The following is a 19,205-nucleotide window of genomic DNA, read 5'->3' as shown; positions in this document are numbered from 1 at the left end:
TTTAGATAGGCACATTTTAAAACAAATGGAGATCACAGCTAGACCCCTAATTTTAGCTCAATTACAAGAGTTATTGCCATGTCTAATATGAAGGCTGGGAACCCTAGTACTGTTATCTGTTTATAATGAAATAAAATTTGTTGCAAGATATAATTTAGTTTTATTTCATGTTGGAACTCACAAGTTTTCAATTGCAACTAGAATCGTGAAAATTTTGTGAGTTTGCGAGTGAAAATGATCATGAAGCTGACTCGACAGCCCGATAACACAATGGGTACTTATCATTAGAAGGCTTTATTATAACAGCAATAGATTCTCTTTGATGTCTAGATAGCAGAAGAAAGAAATGCTTCAAAAAGTCAATTTTTTTTTGTGAGGTTCTGGACCAGAGGACCAGTGCCTACCCATAAGCATGCTCAAGAGAGCATGTCAAACAATGTTCATGCCAAGCCCTTTATGCATAATTTATTTACATGTCCAGGTAACTGGAGTTTTATCTCGCACTTGAAAAACCTTTTCATGCGACTGTGTCTAAAATCTCCGGCTCTTCAGCATCGAAATACTTTTCCTCCTCGTCGTGCTGCCTCGTCTGGAGGGAGTCGAAGTCCGCGTTGTTGTCAACGGAACTGCAAGGTGAGAAAGTGCATTTCAAACCAATGTGTTGCCACGAAAATCTGTTGCCCGTAACAAGCTTCCATTTTAAAAACGGTCAGTCACTTACTCGTAATCGTAATCCTTGTCTTTCCCAGACAGGAAGCTCTCGTACATAGTGTTCATAAACTCGTTCCTCAGGAGACGCTTTTCCGTCGCAGAAACATGTGGTGCATCATCTTCACACTCTAGATTGGCCATGGAAAGGAATATTTTTGAAAAATGATGAGAAATGTTGCATTTCATTGCATTTAAGTTGTATTTCTTTTCCTTCTCCATCTGCGGTTGTGGAGCAGTGATTATGGTGCTCAGGTGTCAAAGATCGCGGGTTCGATCCCGGCAGCAGCAGTCACATTTGGATGAATGCAAAACGATAGAGGCCTGTGTACTGCATGATGTCAGTGCACGTATAAGAACACCATATGGTTGAAGTTTCCGAAGCCCTCCCCTATGGAGTCTCTTATATAGTGATTTTGGAACGTAAGACCCCAGACATAATTATAATTTCTTGCACTCTATCTCTGCACAGTATGGATACCACAGGCACCACTGTCATTTGTACGCTTTCATTGCCTTACGAACTGCAATGACACATCGGCTAGCCCTCCATCTTTAATGGCTTGTAAGTTTGGCAATCGAGAACGACTACTTTCGACAATGATTTGTAGTTAGTGGACGTTAATGCAGAGCGCTTTTTCCGACTCGGTGGGCACAGTCACAGGACTTACTAACTGATTTCTATAGGTTGAGTCCTTTAGCATGCACCTATGTACAGGGACACTCTTGCATTTATTTGTATTTTATCGAAACACCAGCTGCCTTGTGTGGGCATCATCCCATGACCCTGAAACTGGCACTACAGCCATTTCTCGAGCGACGACGGCGGGCAGATGACAGAATGTCCAGAATATTTTTGGTGCTACTGACCTCGGCACACACAGCTGAAACTGCAGATTATCTGGTCTCGCTATGATCCACGTACAAAGTCGACAATGTGATGAAAGCCCACCTGATCGAGTTGAAACATACTAAAGAAAGGGATCTCGACGTTGACCGAAGTTATTTTTAACATATATAAACATCTCTACCCCGATGGGGAGCTACAACGGTAATATAGTTTTGAAATCAAGGTTCGGTCTTTTGTCTCCCTTGAGTTTGTGCAGAAAGCTAAAATTTCGGCTAGTTGGTTTTGACTGAAGTATATGTTACCAGCGAAAATGAAATCGGGACACGGAAAGGTGCACACAGGACGTTGTTGGACGCTGGGTAATCAACGTCCAGCGGTTGTCCCATGTGTGCCCTTCTTTGTCCATGTACTAAGAGCAGAATGGTTTCTCAAAGGATGTGATTGGTGTGACAAGGTCGCCACCGTTGCCTACCTTCTTCTTCAGAGTCCGAGTCGCTTTCTTCAAATGTGGCCTCCTCGAGGTCCTGCTGCTGTCTTCGAAGGCTCGTGACTTCGTTCCGATCTATGTGCTCCATCAGCAGGCCGGAGAACCTGCAGGGCACGGGTGATTGTTCCAGAATCACTGCTCACACACGGTCACTTCGAGCAATGCCATTCGTGGGGCTCGTACAATCACAACTGAACCAAACAACTGAACCAAGCCAGATGAGCTAAAAAATTTACTCCTCATATGCGCTTACAGTTTAGGCGAGGCTTGGGCATCCTGAGATTGATTTACCATAAAATTCCAAGCAAGCGTCCCTACAACGGGGAAGGATAATGCGACCAGAATTGGGAAGGGGGCGATTGCTCGGTCCCTGACTGGTCATTGGCACTTATTTTAGATCTAAAAATGGGAAGGGGGGGGCACATTCCAAACATTTTACATTCTTGGTTGCTTACCTCATGAATTTTTTTAATGGAAGTGATAGAAAAACAGATGCATCTAGCGTAAAAATTAATATCCCTAGAGAAAGGTAAGATTCTACAATTTTAAATGCACAGTCTTCACAGCACAAGTCGAGAAAGTTTGGCGTTTGCAGTGGCTGCCTAACAGACTAGAATACTCTCACATAAAACATTGTTTGTCACTGCATTGTTGCGTATGGACCACAGCCTCCTTCAAAAAAGTACAGAGGAGGCTTTACGTAAGCATACAGCTTGTGGTATGAAGGTTGCTGTTCCAAGCACCGTCACCTGATGCATGCGTAAGGTTGCCGGGTGTCATGCTTGGAACGTATCCAATGGGGAAACTGGACTTGTTTAAAAGGCGTATTACCAGACCACTGCCTTCACTTCAATAGTCTAACACGTCTCGGACTAGACAAGGCATATGATGAGCCAGCGGATACAAGAGTTTTAGAATTGGGTGCATAGGATTTGCACTGCTTTGAGTACATTGGCTACTTTCGAAACGTAACACGTGTATCGAAGAGCTTGGCATCTGATGCATACGCGATGCTAACAAATGCAAGACTTGTACGTATTCTAAAGCCAAAGAGTCAGCAGATTTAGAATAGGCCACGCAGACGCAGCAATCGTTGGTAAAATACGCTATTCAAGAGGATAGCGTATGATGCGTGCACAGCAGCGACAAACGCTAACACAAAGCTTCGTGGACACTATCTTAAAACCATCTAGTTAGACTTTTTCAGAATAGGGTACACAGACTATTGTGTCAGCCTGTGTCAGCACTGTACATGCATCATACCCACTGCTCCGGGTACCCACTTGAAGTGATGAAAAAAGCAAATCTTACTCAAGGGACGCTATCTCTGCGTACATTTCTTATTACTATACTATATACTATTAGCCTTAGAATAGGGCACCCAAATCTTTGCACAAGCTATCTTTTGCGTTTGCTGACATCGCGCATGCGTCATAGACAATCCTCTTGGGCGCCTACATTAGGTTACCGAAATAGCCAGTCGTACTACTGAAAACTAGTAGTAATAGTAAACGGTCATAATAGCAGGCAAACTGCCTACTACCTCAACTACTGTTTACTATTGCAAGAGCGCCAGTTTCGGCGCTTGAAGCGCACACGGATCGTTTTCCTTTGCCTATTTACTTAGGAAGCATCTTTAATGTTTTTTGCAGCGCTCACGTTAGAGTCGAGAAGTCCATCTTGTCGAGGTCTAGCTTCTCTTTTTCCGTCATGTAGCGGCCGATCATCTGTTCGAACAGTAGCGGATTTCTTCGCCGCATTTCTTTGTCACTGAAGTACTCGCCGCCTGTCTTGAGTCTTTCGAGGGCCTCGTATCGCCTATTCTTGGTTTGCACGCTGAGCGCTCGCGAGCTGCCCCTGCGACTGCGTCTCTCGATCTCCGTGACGTGAAAGTCGACCTCGTAGTCGACTCTCCTAAGCGCCTCGAAGTAGGCGGCGTCTTCTTTGTACAAGAACTTGGCGTAACGCTGCAGGAACAGCGGCACGTTGCCGTCTAACGTCTTCTCGGCGATCTCTCGCTTCTCCTCGTAACTCAGGTCGGGTTCCCCGCGTTGCTGGTGCTTAAAGAACCCTTCCGATGCCGCGACGGTGTCGAGGATTTGACGTCGCTGCTCGGCGGCGACGTCGTCCACGACTTCGGATTCTGCGGTCGCTCCGTCAATCGTTGACTCGGCGTTAGCGACGTTAGTTTCCATCGCTTCATCTCCAACTTCTTCGACTGCCGCAGCGCTACTGTCCAACTTGGCGTCGTCCGCGCGCTGCGCGTCGCAATCCATAGCTGTCGTACAACCACCCTCGCGCAATGACGTCTAATTCCGTGCCGTGGGTGCTCGAAGTGCCGTAGTTAACGACGGAGACGAGCTGTTTTTCGATCTGCAGATTGTGTCTACAATCGTGTTTGAAGACATGCGAGCTGCCATATTTGTTTCTCTTCGCTGTTGGCGCTGTCCATGCAACTGGTCTAAAAAAACGAGAACTTCGGAGCGTAACTAACTTTAGTAGCTGTACTTTAGTACTCAAACCGGGCCAGCTTTCATTTTATTTGGACGCTATAAATACAATAATGGCAACAATTACATTGCTATGTCCTTACTCATGACTTGCTGCGCAACTTATTTAAGTACAAAAAGTTGTACAGCAGAAATAGGTATAAATTACCCTATAAACACAAAATAGGTATGCGTGTTGTGCAGTTTTGTCGACATTACGAATTTCTTCAACTTACCGTACTCAACTGCTTCAGTGGAATTCCGAAACCAAAACTTCTCAAAAAAAAAAAAAGTCTTATGCACGCTTTGCAAAGGTGGCGTGTGCCCTAATGTTTGAGCTCTCGTTGCGATCGTAGTTCGTATCTTTTAAGCGCAGAATGCTCGTCTCCGAATTCAAACTGTGTCGGATGCTGTGTCGGAGGGTTCCCGGAGTGTGGATAGCACGAACTGGCCAGACTGCGAGGTGTGGCGAACCCTCGAACACCGCCGGACCCAGTGATGGCTCGAGGTGTTTCTACTCGTCTCTGCCCCCGGGTCATCAAATGAACGTTTTCGACAGAAAGGCGAAGACGCGCCACAAGACCCTGGCGGCCCTGGACAAGGACGTCGAAGTGTACGACTACCTCAAAGACGAGGTGGGACCCAATAGGCCGCCGGTGATTCTACAGCGGCAGGTGTAAAGCTTGCTACGGTTGTTTAGTTCAACACGCTGCTTGGGTGTGCTTCACTGCCACGCATCGCGAATCCGCATGCTCTACCCAGCCAACTGATTTCTTTGCATCGATTTAAGCCCAAGTAGTCACACTGTGCTGTCGCAGAAATCTATGCGCGATTCACCGATCTGTGAACGGTGACGTTGTCGCCTGGCAACTTAATGTACGCACGTTTTCATAACGAGGTAACTGGTTTCTTCTCGCAGGCACATTTCTAGCGGTTTGTTTAATTGCTCACGCCATTGTGTCTCTGTGGAGTATAATGAATGCGCATGAGCAGTGAAGTTACAGGTGCGAGTTTCGAGTACTACGCAACTCTCGTCACCCCTAGAGCGTTTACATGCAACAGGCTGAACTGCACAATCACCTGAATCTTACCTCGATGCCGTCAGACTAATCACCGCATCAAGGAATATGGCGGTAACGAGGAACCAGCGTTGATGACTTACAAATCATGACAACATTGGAGGAACACTACTCCAACAACAGACGAAGCATAAGAATGAACAGCATTGGAATAGGATCATTATAACGACGCCAGGGAGAGAAAATGGTTTTTCTCATACTTTTATGTTGCCCCTGCTTATTCCCAAAGCACCTCTCTTATTGCGAAAAGGCACTTCGTAAACAAGAAAACACGTAAAAAGTAAAATTCAGGTGGCCATGCTAACTTGCTAAGGCGTCATGAACTGCACTGTTTGTCGACAGTTCTGAACTTGTACTGGTTTGCACGTTAACGTGCATTATTTATCTCTCTCTGTCTCTTTCAGGTTGGTTATCGGTTGGCTGATCGGGTCTATGACATTAAGAGGTAAGATTTTTGCACATTCAAAAAACACTAATAATCCTGTTGATGTGTACACGTGCACATTCATCAGAACATCTGTACAATGAATGCTTCCACAATAAAATTGCGTGTTCTATAAAAAACATGTTATGAAGGGAAAGAGAACCTCATTCCAAAACGTGTAAGTATCTACAGCTTGCACAGCATGTCATAAACACAGGTTTTTAATGTTCTGGTGCTTCAACATGGTAGTTTGATGATATTTTCAGCATTTTCTGGCAGTCGTTAACTTTCTTCAAAGCGGCACTGACACAGCAAGATCATTATTGTCCTCTGTGCATGAATAGCTAAGGAACATGCACGTGATTTACTAATGGCATTAACCTGGCAACTCAAAATTTGATTGCCGTCATGTTGATACTCTAGCATGGCGGTTTCTGCGATGTCAGTACGAACAATCTGTTGACATAAACGATTTTGATGGAGCCATTGCCAATTGACTTAAATACTACTGCGGTTGACCCGCACAGAACAACCCCTCAATTGCCCAACTTCTTGTTTTCTAGATAGATCATGTGAAATTTACAGATTCTAATCGATATGTCATTGTTGGTGCGTTTCAGAAAGTTCCCAAGAGCTGTGGAGCTGGGCTGCGGTCGAGGCCACGTGTCGCATCATTTGGACTCTGTGAGCTTGCGTTATCCATGAGGGACCAAATGGGAGTTGGGTGCTCCTCTGTAGTACGTGAACATTTTCCTTAGGGGTGCCAATTTCTTACATTCAGGAAGCCGTGGAATCCCTCGTCCTGTGCGACGCGTCTCGAGAGTGCCTCGTAAGTTTTGCTCGTTTTCATTCGTTTTCCGAGCATAACATCCTGCATATGACATTAGACTGCTATATGAACTACAGTCCACGCAGCCTACAGACAATATATCTGTAGACATTATACTAGGAAACCTGAAAGAAGATCGGTCTGTGGAGGATACTAGATTCAAGAAATGTGCTGTGCCCACTATACGTTACGCTGTGTTGAAGTTACGTAGTGTGTAAATGATTAGATAAACTTTTTAACAATAGCTTTGATGCTTTCATTGCTCTAACGAAGAGATCAGTGTTATTGCACGGACAAGGCCTAAGGGGAATTTTGAGTGAAAAAAACAAAGCCAAACAAAAAACAAGACTTACACACAAAGGAGAAGACAAGACAAGTGACACTTTTTTCAACCAGACTTGTCTTGTCGTTCTTATGAATGTCTTGTTTTGTTTTGTTGTTTTTTCCTCTCTGCTCAAAATTTTTGTTAGCAATGCACCATCTCAACTAAATTCAAATTTTGTTAACATAGCGTAGCACCGAATTTCTACTTCATTTTGTTTACATTTTTGACCTGCTAACACTTATGTTTATTATCTTTGCAGTGTATACAAAGGCATTCTTTTACTTGCACATTACTAATCCAACAGTGTTCAGTGCAGTGGCAGCCACACTTCATTCTGTGCACTTCTCAGTACAAAATGAGCCTAGGAGCTATTATTTATTATGTAAGGATTCAATTTGGTCATTTGTGGACATTTTTGCATCAGCATAACCAGCATTGACGTCTGATTAGTCACTGCAACGAGAGAAAAACACCATTTCGACAACAGACAAATAGTGAAACGAAGCATTGAAATAGACCCGCTCGGTTATTCATTTCAGATGCAGCATACGCAATGGTGCATGCCGTTTGTTATGAGAGTCCACAATTGTTAGCAGAAGGCGAATTATACACAGATGTATGCATCACGTTATTGCTTATATTTAAACATAAATTCCTTGTAAACAACAATATGCACAAAAGATACCAGTAAGTTACTAACAAGGGTGCGGTGACCTCATCTTTTGTACATGCTGTGGTTGAGGAATGAATAGTTTCACTGCAAATGTAAACGGGTCCCGCAATTTTAATTAGTGAATTGTTGAATCGAACACATGTTTAACCAAGGGTCTGTCTCCGAGCTATATGACGTGTCCAACGTGCTCTAGTAAACCAAGCAAAAGCATGAACTTCAAAATGAAGGAATGCTCTTTCCTTTAAAGGTTTCTATATTTCTGCATTGGCTGAACAGGCCGGCTAGCTAGAACTCTGAGCATAGTTCAGAATTTCTTGTACATTGTGCGTCTTTTCATTGCAGCCAGTGTGTAGTCTTTCTTTTTAATATCTATGTTCTAGTGTAACCATCTACCATGACACATTTAACAGTGACAACCACTATTTGATGTGTATTTTCAATCTTGACTGTTTGCACACCTTCGTAATGGTGCATCATCTCTTTGTTGTTTTGACATGCATTTCATGTCAATCTTTGCAGCTGCAATGTCGTAAGTGCAACTTGTGCAGGTCTGCTGCATGTCATAATTAATAGCTTTAATTTCGAAATCACACTTTTTCTGTCGCACGCATTTTCAGCCACGTTTTTTTACTTGCTACAGATACGCTGCAAGGTGCCTAAAGACGTGCCCGCAACGAAGCTTGTCGTCGACGAAGAGTTCCTTCCATTCGCAGAGAATTCTGTCGACATCTTTCTCAGCAGCTTGAGGTAGGAAGAAAATTTTGCATGCCTAACTCATTAAAAACTGCCTCATTAAGTTCTTGGGCCTCTTAGGGACACTAAAGGCAAGTGACAAGCTGACAGGAATTGTTGAAATAGCATTCCAGACACTGCATAGTTCTAGTTTTATGCTGAGAAAACTCTTAATTCAAAAGAAAACTTTTTCTTAGTGGTGTGCATTTTATTAGCACAATTGAGAACTGCCCTCTGTTGAGAATAGGCTGCTCATGCAGCCATGGCCCTCTGTTGCACACTTTACTGCCTAAAAAATGGCGATGTGGCGATGAAACCAGGAGCAGAGCACAGAAAAAAAAAAGAGTATTGTCAAATTGTTCCTGCTTGCATAAATCAAACCGATATGCACTATCGTGAAATCCCAAGAACGCACAACCTCTTTGATGAAAGATAATTGGACAAGATTTACAGGGGTTGGGGCCCTGGCTCAGTTGCGAACCAAGTTCAACATGGCGACAGAGGAGCCCCTAAAAAGCATGCACTCATGTGCTTCTCATGAAATGTTTTATTGAATATACGTGCATTTGTTGTTTTTACTGAAGCGTAACATATCCTCATGTGAAATGCCTGTGTTATTACAAAGGGTTAAAGATGTTTTTCAGATGTTCCAACAATTTTTATTACAAGTGCCATCATCGATAAATTTATCTTTTTTCTTGCAGTCTCCACTGGGTCAACAATCTTCCCGGCACATTCAAACAGGTACAAACAGTTTTCCACTCATTGAGGAAACGTTTTGTACAGCTGCAGTTATAACAGCTGCCACCAGTCAGTATTATATGTTGCTCTTCTGGGGTTTCTGGACTGAGGATTTGACTTTTTCTGTTTGTTGCACAAAAATTTTAATTGAAGGACTGGTGAAGGTAATGCCAAATATATTACCTGAATACTATGGCTAATGCAGTTGTGTCTAACATAACATCTATTAAAATACAAACATGTACATACACCACAATGTACGCAACCACAAATAGTGTTACAGTTACAATTACCTTTGAGTATGGTTGTGTTGAGGGGCACTAAAGAGAAAAAATGATTTTCTCATATTAGTAAAGTACTCTTTCACGATATGAAAAACACCATGCTTGCTGTGAGAAGGCGTTGAGTAGATGAGAAAACACACACAAGGAAAATGCGGGTGCAATGCAGTTTCAACACCGCCCATCATGGCGCCTTAGGTATTGATGTTATATAGTAGGGCCTACAACGTCCCTAATAGATGAAAATGAAGTACGTTAACCTCTGAAGCAGCAGAGAATGTGCTGATTTTCAAGAAGTTTTATTGAGCCATCCCGACCGAAATGTAAAAAACACTTTAAAATTCTGATGTGACCATTGGAGATATCAACAGGAAATTTCCAAGTGAAGGTATTTACACTGATATTCGCATTGATTAATAAACCTATGGTGGCGATATTAATGACACTAGCATCTTCAGAGTGTAGTTTATCAGTGTAAACTAATCTAGTTTTTGTGTGTGTGTGTGTGTGTGTGTCTTTTAACTCGGCCTTTTTTAGGTGTGGAACGCACTTAAGCAGGATGGTGCCTTTCTGGGATGCGTCTTCGGTGGTGACACCTTGTACCAGCTGAGGGGCTCCTTGCAGCTTGCGGAAACGGAACGTGAAGGTGTAAGGGACTTTACTGCCATATTTTACTGCAAACGTTGTTATGAGACCATGAAAACAGCTGGTTTTGGAAGCGTAGTTGCCCAAGCTGTCAGTCTCTATAACAGGTATTGTCCACAATGAGGGAAAAAAGAAAAAGAAAACCCAGGGTTCAAGCGCACTTTGACCCAAGCCCTTTTAGAGCATTCTCTGACTGAGCCACGAAGGTGCTTGAAACTTCATTTTACACATGGTTTTCTTTTCTTCTGTATGTTTAGGTTGTACCTTTGAGCTGTTTGATAATGCCAGCAAAGTAGCCCAAACATGCTGGGTGGGGTTGTGTCAGTAGTTGCAGCGTGGCATCACTAGCTACAAGGTCGCCTGTTTGATTCCCGTTTCTGGCAGCTAAATTCTGAAGGAAGCAAAACGCAAGAAATGCACATGTATGTATAGCACGTTCTCTACAAACGCAACCTGAATGGACTAGGAAAATATGTTCTGTCTAACCGAAGCTTTGTTTACAAGGAGATGATCGGGAAGGCAACGTTCAAGTATGACACCAGTTACATTACCACCAGTTGTTGATTTACTTTGATTTAACGTTGTACTTTGATTTAAGTGCAGGAAGTTGGATTTTATTCATAGCCCCCCACTTTGGTGTGCCTCATATTCATAGCCCCATTTGAATGAATTTATGAAGTGTTCCTAAAGAACTTGTCAGTTTTTGATACCTAAAGAAGTGTCCTGTTGTGGTGATGCCAGTGCGGTCTACATACGCAATTGGCTGGCACAGCTACACTTGAATTTCATTAGAACAAAGTTGCATCTTACACGAAAGTACGTTCATTATATCCAAACATTCGTTATAAAAGTATATTCCTAGCACTGTATTTGTTGCAAGACTATTCTTCATTTGCTTCGTTATAACCGGTGTTTCGTTATATCCAAGTTTATTTTATCAAGGTTTGAGCGTACACGTACCGATTTTTTTTTCTATGGGGTGCCATTGAAATTGTAAGTTGTCGTTTATATTATATTGCACTTGATTGCTTCATAATGTATTGCATAACACAAGCCGACACATAGTCCCGGTTCCTGAACTGCTTTCTTGTGTTCCAGGGGTTTGGTGCCCACATATCCCCGTTTGTCCAACCTACGGATTTAGCTGCCCTTCTGAACCACGCTGGCTTTGTACTACTTACGATAGTAAGTGCTGTTCTGTCTTGTTAATTAACGTGACCTGCTTGAAGTAACGTTAACTATTCTGCGAAAATTTAACTGCACCGTGAATACCTTTCTGTTTACCACGGTGATGCCCAGGAAAGAAGGATCCGACTTTGTTGCTTTTCTTACATTTTAGTATTTGGGGCAATCTGGAAAGAAACATACGAAAACAACTGCTAGCAATTTACTGTACTCTCTCGTATATAACCTGCCCACTCAACAATCTGCACCCCATCTAGGTACCATGGCAAAAAAAAAAAGAAAAAAAAAGGCTGTTTATTTCTGTGAAGTCTCCTTTCTGGCATTACTGTGAAGCAATATACAAACTCAAGTTGTGCACTAAAATTTATGCATAACTGGCACCCGGCTTTAGTAACGAATTTTCTGTATATTTCCTGTGTGTTATATATAAGAAAACTTAGAGTTGTCACTTCCTGCATACAGCTTCCCGTAACACATTATACTATCGGTTGTATGTTGCTACTGTGTGAATGTGTGTGAAGCACAGATGACAGATTTTCTTTTTCCCAGCAAAAATCAGTCTCTTACGAAATCCTTCAATCGGTTTATCAGTGAAGCACTAAAGTCTTTATTAACCTTTCCAGGTGCCGCCCATGGAGAACTCTCCATACATGAGCGAAATTGTTGTTACACCCAAACATCATTATAAAAAAGTGACATCTTGCACAAAAATAAGTTTGTTATATCATAAGACATAGAGTTTCTCACAATAATACCTAGAAGAAAGCGTGGCGCCACCGTCTATGCGAATTTCTTAAGAGGGCCCCATTGGAGCACTGGGAATGACAGCATATGTGTTTGGGAGGCTTGTGTTGGCTGGTGTTGAGGGAGGCTTCGGCTCAAAAGCGAACACGACTGCGTAAACAAAGCTTCTCTAAAACAAATTGTTTATGAGCAGGTCTTATTCACACGTATTACATCCTAAAATAAAAGTCCACTCACCTTGACGGCACAACCAAACAGCGAAAGAAACAGATGACATAAACGTGGCGGAAAGAACGTTCGCTTTGTTGTCTGCCTGCCAAGTTTAGTGGCCATTGGTTACTTGTTACGCTTCATAAAATTGTACATCGACGCAGAAGGTCTTAGTGTTAAATAAAACATGTTTCTGTGCAATGACAAAAATGAACGGTTCATCATGTGCTCTTTTACTAAAAAATCAATCATTTTGACATGAAACCAGACGCGTCTTTGAGGTATAATTATCCGAGTCAAGTTCGAAGCTCACATATCCCCGCATTCCCTTGCATCCAGCAGCTCACTAGCGCCAGATTTCCCTATAGGAAGTTTGTGAGAAACTCTATGTCCTAAGATTTGTTATAAAGGTATGTTCCTAACACTGTATCTATTTCGAGACTATTTTTTTTTTCATTTTCTTCGTTATGACTGGTAATTCGTTATATCTGCATTCACTATATCGATGCTTTAGTGTACTTCAAGGCACTCTATATTCTCTGGCAACAAAAAATTCTCTTAATACATTAATTTATCTGCCTTAAAGCAACCCATCCTTGCAGGAAATCTGACGGCTCATTGAACGTGCTAGTGCCTTTAGACAAAGTGATCTTGTGTGACAGTACACTGCGAAATGAAGTTAGGTAAAGACACATTCGTTATGCAGGAGATTTGAATTCATTCAGAGCTCAGTGAATTTTGCACTCTCTTAGTTTCTATTCGGTACATGTAGCAAAAACAAGTGATGTACACAGTTGCATGCATAATTTCTCAAAGCATTACCCTGCGTTCTGACTTGTTCAGAAATGCTCGTCTTGTCTTGACGTAGGACTCCGACGAAATGACAGTCAACTATCCGACGGCGTTCCATCTCATGGCCGACCTCAAAGGTGAGGAGGCCACCAAGCACTCGTAGCAGAAGATCAGTGGCGATGTTTATTTATTTTCATCTGTCAATCTCTTGAGGTATTCTATAGGAGAGGCAAAAACAATGATACCGGTTTTGAGTAAACAAACTACACATAAACGTAAGGCATCGTGTCGGTGCAGATTTTTGTCTCTGCTATAACAAGAGAAATATATACATCACTTGACATTCAAAATACTGTTTCTACTTACAGGTAGTTATTTTAAAACATGAAGCTTAAAACTGAAACAAACAGCTTCAAGATAAACACAGTATCAATATGGGTGAGGCAGCATTGTAAAATCCCGAGAAAGCACCTTCCATGCAGTGAAAGATAATGCAACAAGATATAGAGGGAGCCAGACGGTAAGTCGGGCCAGTTGGTTAGGGTCCATCGTGAACTTTCTTACAGCGCAACACCAGAAAAAATACAGGACAGAGAAGGAGTAGAACAGAAAGAAAAGATGGCGCTGACTCGCAACTGTTGTTTATCTTTGTTGTTTATCTTTGTTGTTTTGTTTCTGTTCTACTCCTTCCCTGTCCTGTATTTTTTCTGGTGTTGCGCTGTAAGAAAGTTCACGATGGATAGAGGGAGCCCTTGCTCAGTAACGAATCGAAATTTAAGATGGGGGCAGAAGAGCCACTCGAGGTGAAGAATGTACAGTAGGCTCCAAACAAGCGAAACTGTCTTGAACGAAATTGCTGCTTGAAATGGAATAGCTGCCTTGATAAGATTGGTTTTCTTACTTGAATTCTGTACCAATTCCATCTCGCATTAAGCGAAACTCCTCTTAAGTAAAACACATTTTTCTGGTCCCTTCAAGTTTCGTTTAGCAGGAGTTTACTGCACAACCATGCTTCGAATCAAATACTATTTTTAGTATGCATGCATTCAGTGTCTTTTTACCTTTCAACCTCTTTGGGTGAATAAAAAAAGTTAATTAAGCAGTGAAAACGCCGGAAAGATTGGAGGGCTTGCTAACTCATTGGCACGAATTTGAAATATTTCTCCTCCCGACCCCCCAAAAAAGGAGGTGGGAACTTGTTCAGAATTTTACAGTATTCACACAAGCATATGGTGATACAAAGTTTCTGTGTAAATAAAAAGTGTGCATTATGGTACATTAATATACATATCCAGACGAGATGAATTCGAACTACAAAAGCTCCCTGCAAATAACAGTTAAAGAAAGGCAAGGAATTGATCAAGTTGAGATTATCAACAGTTTAGTATGACGGAGTTTAACCTGTTGTTTCGCTGTTCAACGTGCCGTGTCTCGTGTGACCACTTGCTACTAGGCATGGCCGAGAACAACGTGACGTGGAACCGCAAGTCTCATCTACACAGGGATACGATGGTCGCAGCGGCGGCGATTTATCAAGGTGAGACCACGACTTGTCAGTCGCCAAGTTTGGCTTTGGTTTAGGTCTGTACAGTAGAAGCCCTCTAATATGTTTTGGACTGGGCTGTCTTAATATAAATCTGCAGATTATGAAGCCAAGGAAGGTGTAGGGGACGTTATTTGTAAAAGAATGGAAACTTTTGCTAGTTGGTATGCGTTTATCTTTTTTTGTGCATTTCTGTCCCACGTGAACGTGCAGCGCACGGGGACGGGGATGCAGAATTTATGTACTTAACACTTAAAAGAAATAATGAGCTGCTAAAATTGATAAACTGCACCCTGAGAACTCGAAGGCCATATGATTCACTATATTAAGTTTATTGTTAGTGGAGAAAATCAAGGCTCAATTTTAAATTTTAAATTTCGTGCCGAAATCACCCCATGTCACGTCGGAAATTTCAGAATTCATTTTTCATATTTTCGCGACATTAGCTCGATAAAATTTTTTTAAACTTAACATTTATATCTAAATTACTACAACACAGTTAATAAACAGTAATAGGAAAGCCAGAAATATTTTCGGGGGGGGGGGGGGGGGGGGCTGATTGTACTTTTTGTATGTTTGTATGTGTGTGTGTTACACATACTAAATTTTTAAATTTCGAGGAGCAGGGGGATTGAACATTTCCACTCACGGTGGCCATGCAAGTGTTAAAATACTTCGAATAGCATCCCTTTTACGCTCCTCGACTACATTGTCTGTTTGTTTTCGTTGAGTTTGTGTCTAACAAAGAGAAACATGCCCTTCATCTTTCTTTCATTTTTTGATGGGAAAAGTTACTGCTAAGTTACAAAACCGACACATTGCACGCAGGTCTACTTCGGGAAAAACTGGGAAAAATTTGAAATACCTGTGGCGCTATTGTATGCCTATTCGGCGTCATCGTCCTTTACGCTGGATTGGGTTTGAACGAAATACACATTTGGCTGGAGAAAATGGTGCAACTACTCTTTGATGCAAACTAGGTACACGTAAATATTTGAGCACTGCAAATATTCTAAAGAACATTACAGTATTCTAATTCACTTTTGCACAGATTATTGGAAATTTTGAAGTATATTCAAAAAGAACAAATCGTCGTATATCTGTCGCCATATAACCCTATCAAAAGGTGGTTTAACTGTAGTGTGGAGTTGCTCTGCCATGGAAACACCTATCTGGAAAAAAATGCAGGCTGCCGCAAAATCCCACTTCAAGTTTAAATGAACATACTATTACCATGACATCTCAAAAAATGGTTTCGGGGGCTTAAATTCCCAAAGCATAGTAAATTTCAAATGTAACGCATTTTACAGGTTATTGCTTGCATTATTATGAAAATTATATCCTGCCGCTATAAAGGACTGCTTCAACTTCACTTAGAATAAAAAAAGAATGACATTCGCACATGCCTTGTTTTAATTTCAAAAAACATTGTGCAGGTTAGTTGGGCCATGGCAAATATGCTCATTTTTTTATACCATAAATTATATACTGTTCAAACTATTCAATTAGAAAATATTCGACCACTCCACTATTCGCACATCCCTAGCTCGAACGCTTCTACGGCAAGTAGCCTTTCTAGCCTCAATGGTGTTGCATCCTATGTACGAAATGGATGATGATGATGATGTGTGGTTCAACGAAGGTTCTTTAAGACATTTCGTTCGGTCAAAGCTTTCTCTTATTTAAGTATGGGGTCTTCCGAAATATGTGCAACTGCCCATGGCTAGCGAGCCTATAACTAGCTTTTACCATTGGCCCCCTTTTTTTTTTTCAAGGACAAGTGTGTTCACCTTCTTGTTCCTTTCCTAAGATAGTTCCATACTGGAACAGTTTGTCCAGACATCGCCTTCAATGTGCAGGAGAAATCAACAACTGCGTTTCAGTATTGTTATGTTTGCCTGGCTGCCTTGTTTCCAATTCACGGATAAGTTTTGGTGTGTGTGTATTTGGCATTCGTCATTTCTCGGCTTTTGAATTATTCATTACTAAGCATTTAAACATTTACTTTTTTGAATTCTCATTCCTCTTGTTTAAACCATCTTACCAATAGGGGTCACAGAAAAATTGTTAATGTGCTTTCTGTAACTGTGCAGAACTCTATGGCAATGAGGACGGATCTATACCGGCCACGTTTCACATCTTGTCCTTTATCGGCTGGAAGCCAGACCCATCACAGGTGCGTCGTGTGTGACTGATCAAGGTTTCTTTGTCTGCCTCCCATTCTGTTTTGTGGCTTTAATGTTAGTTATGATATGCCACTCACATTCTTTTTTGTCCAGGCCAAGCCAGCAAAGAGGGGATCCCAAACTGTGTCATTGAAAGATTTAGGGTGAGTGATGAAGGAAGAACATTTGTGCAGTAATCATGGAAAGATGATTGTCGAGATAAGCAGTTGCTTTTTGACAGACCTGCGTCATTTCCAGACAGTTCTATGTCTTGGAGTTTATTATGTTACTTCTGTAAATGTACTTTAAGACAGTTATTCAATTCACCTTTTATTGTCGCAACTTTTGTTCCCTCAGTATATCCACTTATTAATTCTTGTTGTATACATGTGACTTTTTTAATGACTCACCGCTTTCAGCATCAGCCAGCATTTCAAACCTGGTTAAAGAACAAGGGCACAGATGGTGGACTGGTATCGGAAAAAACCCACGGAGTTTTTGAATCTGATTACACAGTCTGTTTGATTACGTTTAGACAGATGCGAAGTGTTTGATATGTTCTAGAAATTCTAATCACATCATATTAAAACAAAAAACAAGCTGTTCTCATTACGATGAAAGCGAAACCCCTTTTCAAAACATTAGCTCCAGTCGAGCATTCTTGGTCTTGATTTTTGAGCTCACCTGTTAATTATCAGGCTTTGCTTGCAATTACTGAATGTAGTGCTGTTTCTTTTTTATTCCTGCAATGATTTCAGGTCTCTCTTAGATCCGGCCAGCAAGACATAGTCTCACCTTCGGCAAGAGACAAGTCCTAGATTGTCTAGTACTGTATAGATTACCCTCTCAGTCGTGTTCTCAGGCACGCAACCGGTGAATAAAGACACAGGGCTAGCGCTTCACAAATTGCACGCTGTTACTCGCTGACAGTTTTGCACTGTAAGACGTGAAGTGTTCGAATGCCATCTTTCTTTCGTGTACAATACTGCTGTTATGCTGCTATCAGTCTGGAACTTGCACCAAGTAATAAGGTGTTGAATGGTTATGCTGCTGCTTGAAGTGGATAGTCACACAAACGCAGCGCAACTTAAGTGAAGACAGGAGACGCAGATAGACAGAGACGTGTCCCATCTATCAGAGTCTCCTATCTTCGTCCAAGTTGAACTGCATTTGCCCGAGAATGTGCCAACTCACCCAAGTAAAGGTGTTAGAAAAGATGATGGCCTCGCTGAGGCAGGCTCGCTGCAATACTCTTTTCCCTTCTTCCTTACTGCTGTTCATTTCTGTCTGCGACGATACAGTGGTGAGCCGTACGGAGTACGCCCCCCTCTCCCTCGAACGCATGGGTTAGAGGTAGACAGCCTCAATGCAATAGTGTTGGGAAGGGCTTACTCGGGGAAAGTGGCTTGTTCTATCATTTATGCAGGCCATGTAATTTTTTTTCCCTGTTGGCTATGTTAACGGTGTTAATTTAAACATCATTGATAAGGAGAAAGAAAATCGCCTCCCAATAATTCTGTGCGGATGGTGGCCATGGGCGGTGACAGCTAAAGCCAAAGTGCCGCTGAAGAAACTCCCGCTATAGGTGGGCATAGGCCCCGGTGAACGCGTTCCCACCATTGCCACGTTGACGCTGCACTGCCAGAAAGGCCGCTTTCTCGGCTTGCCGTTGTCGTTTGCTTTCGATCTCTCGTATTAGCTCTGCCTTTCGGTTAAAAGCATCCGCCTGCCATCAGTGTTTGTGTTCCGCTCGCGATTCAGCGCGTCGTAGAAAGCTGCTGGATCATCGGTACGCAGATGCTGCTCTTTCTTTGCCACTCGGGTCTAAACTCAACACGGACTACACAATCGGCTTGGCGAACACGGGTCACGATTCTGCTGTCGGTGCTCTTCTTCGAAAGTTGTCTGTGTTCGTAAGTGCACACGAACGAAGTTGAAACTGTTGCGCATGAGCTTGGCGGCATGTCTGTGATGGTGTGAACGACGTCACTGACTTTGCAACCAATGGCGTGCGCGCTTGGGTACAATGTCGCAGACTGCACAGCCACTGGAGAAGTTTCAAGCAACATGAAGACATATGTATTTTCGTTTTGCCTAGCCATGTAATGCTTTCGCTGTAAAAGATTGAACGTTACTGCTTTGCGCCTAGTTATTTCTGATAGGAGACAGAGAGGGGAGAAAAACTTCCATTTTAGCATGCACACCGAGCTCAGTGCATGCTGCCATATTAAGAATACGCGTCGCGCCATCTATTGCCAGCACAGTGAAGCACACTCTGAACTGCCACGCGAGTTGATGCTCCG

The 19,205-nt window shown here is 42.3% G+C and overlaps 2 protein-coding genes across 2 annotated transcripts; one reads left to right on the top strand and one right to left on the bottom strand.

Annotated features, from left to right (window-relative positions):
• Window positions 1-439: 439 nt before the first annotated feature.
• On the bottom strand, window positions 440-4,468 carry LOC119166802 (coiled-coil domain-containing protein 97-like). The gene is made up of 4 exons (XM_037418164.2): window positions 3,705-4,468; window positions 2,031-2,149; window positions 722-839; window positions 440-626 (listed from the first exon to the last, which is right to left on the bottom strand). Exons 1-4 carry the CDS (start codon window positions 4,319-4,321, stop codon window positions 518-520), a joined length of 963 nt encoding a protein of 320 aa, XP_037274061.2. The 5' UTR covers window positions 4,322-4,468; the 3' UTR covers window positions 440-517.
• Window positions 4,469-4,809: 341 nt separating this feature from the next.
• LOC142790835 (arginine-hydroxylase NDUFAF5, mitochondrial-like) lies at window positions 4,810-17,808 on the top strand. Its single transcript, XM_075885360.1, has 13 exons — window positions 4,810-5,169; window positions 6,018-6,058; window positions 6,658-6,721; window positions 6,819-6,866; window positions 8,505-8,611; window positions 9,301-9,340; window positions 10,156-10,266; window positions 11,362-11,448; window positions 13,271-13,331; window positions 14,648-14,731; window positions 16,831-16,913; window positions 17,017-17,066; window positions 17,661-17,808. Exons 1-13 carry the CDS (start codon window positions 4,912-4,914, stop codon window positions 17,689-17,691), a joined length of 1,065 nt encoding a protein of 354 aa, XP_075741475.1. The 5' UTR covers window positions 4,810-4,911; the 3' UTR covers window positions 17,692-17,808.
• Window positions 17,809-19,205: the final 1,397 nt, after the last annotated feature.

The sequence above is a fragment of the Rhipicephalus microplus genome, unplaced genomic scaffold (assembly GCF_043290135.1).
Source record: "Rhipicephalus microplus isolate Deutch F79 unplaced genomic scaffold, USDA_Rmic scaffold_132, whole genome shotgun sequence".
Taxonomy (NCBI): domain Eukaryota; kingdom Metazoa; phylum Arthropoda; class Arachnida; order Ixodida; family Ixodidae; genus Rhipicephalus; species Rhipicephalus microplus.
Note: the sequence above shows the minus strand (reverse complement) of the source record. Positions and strands in the feature narration are given on the sequence as shown.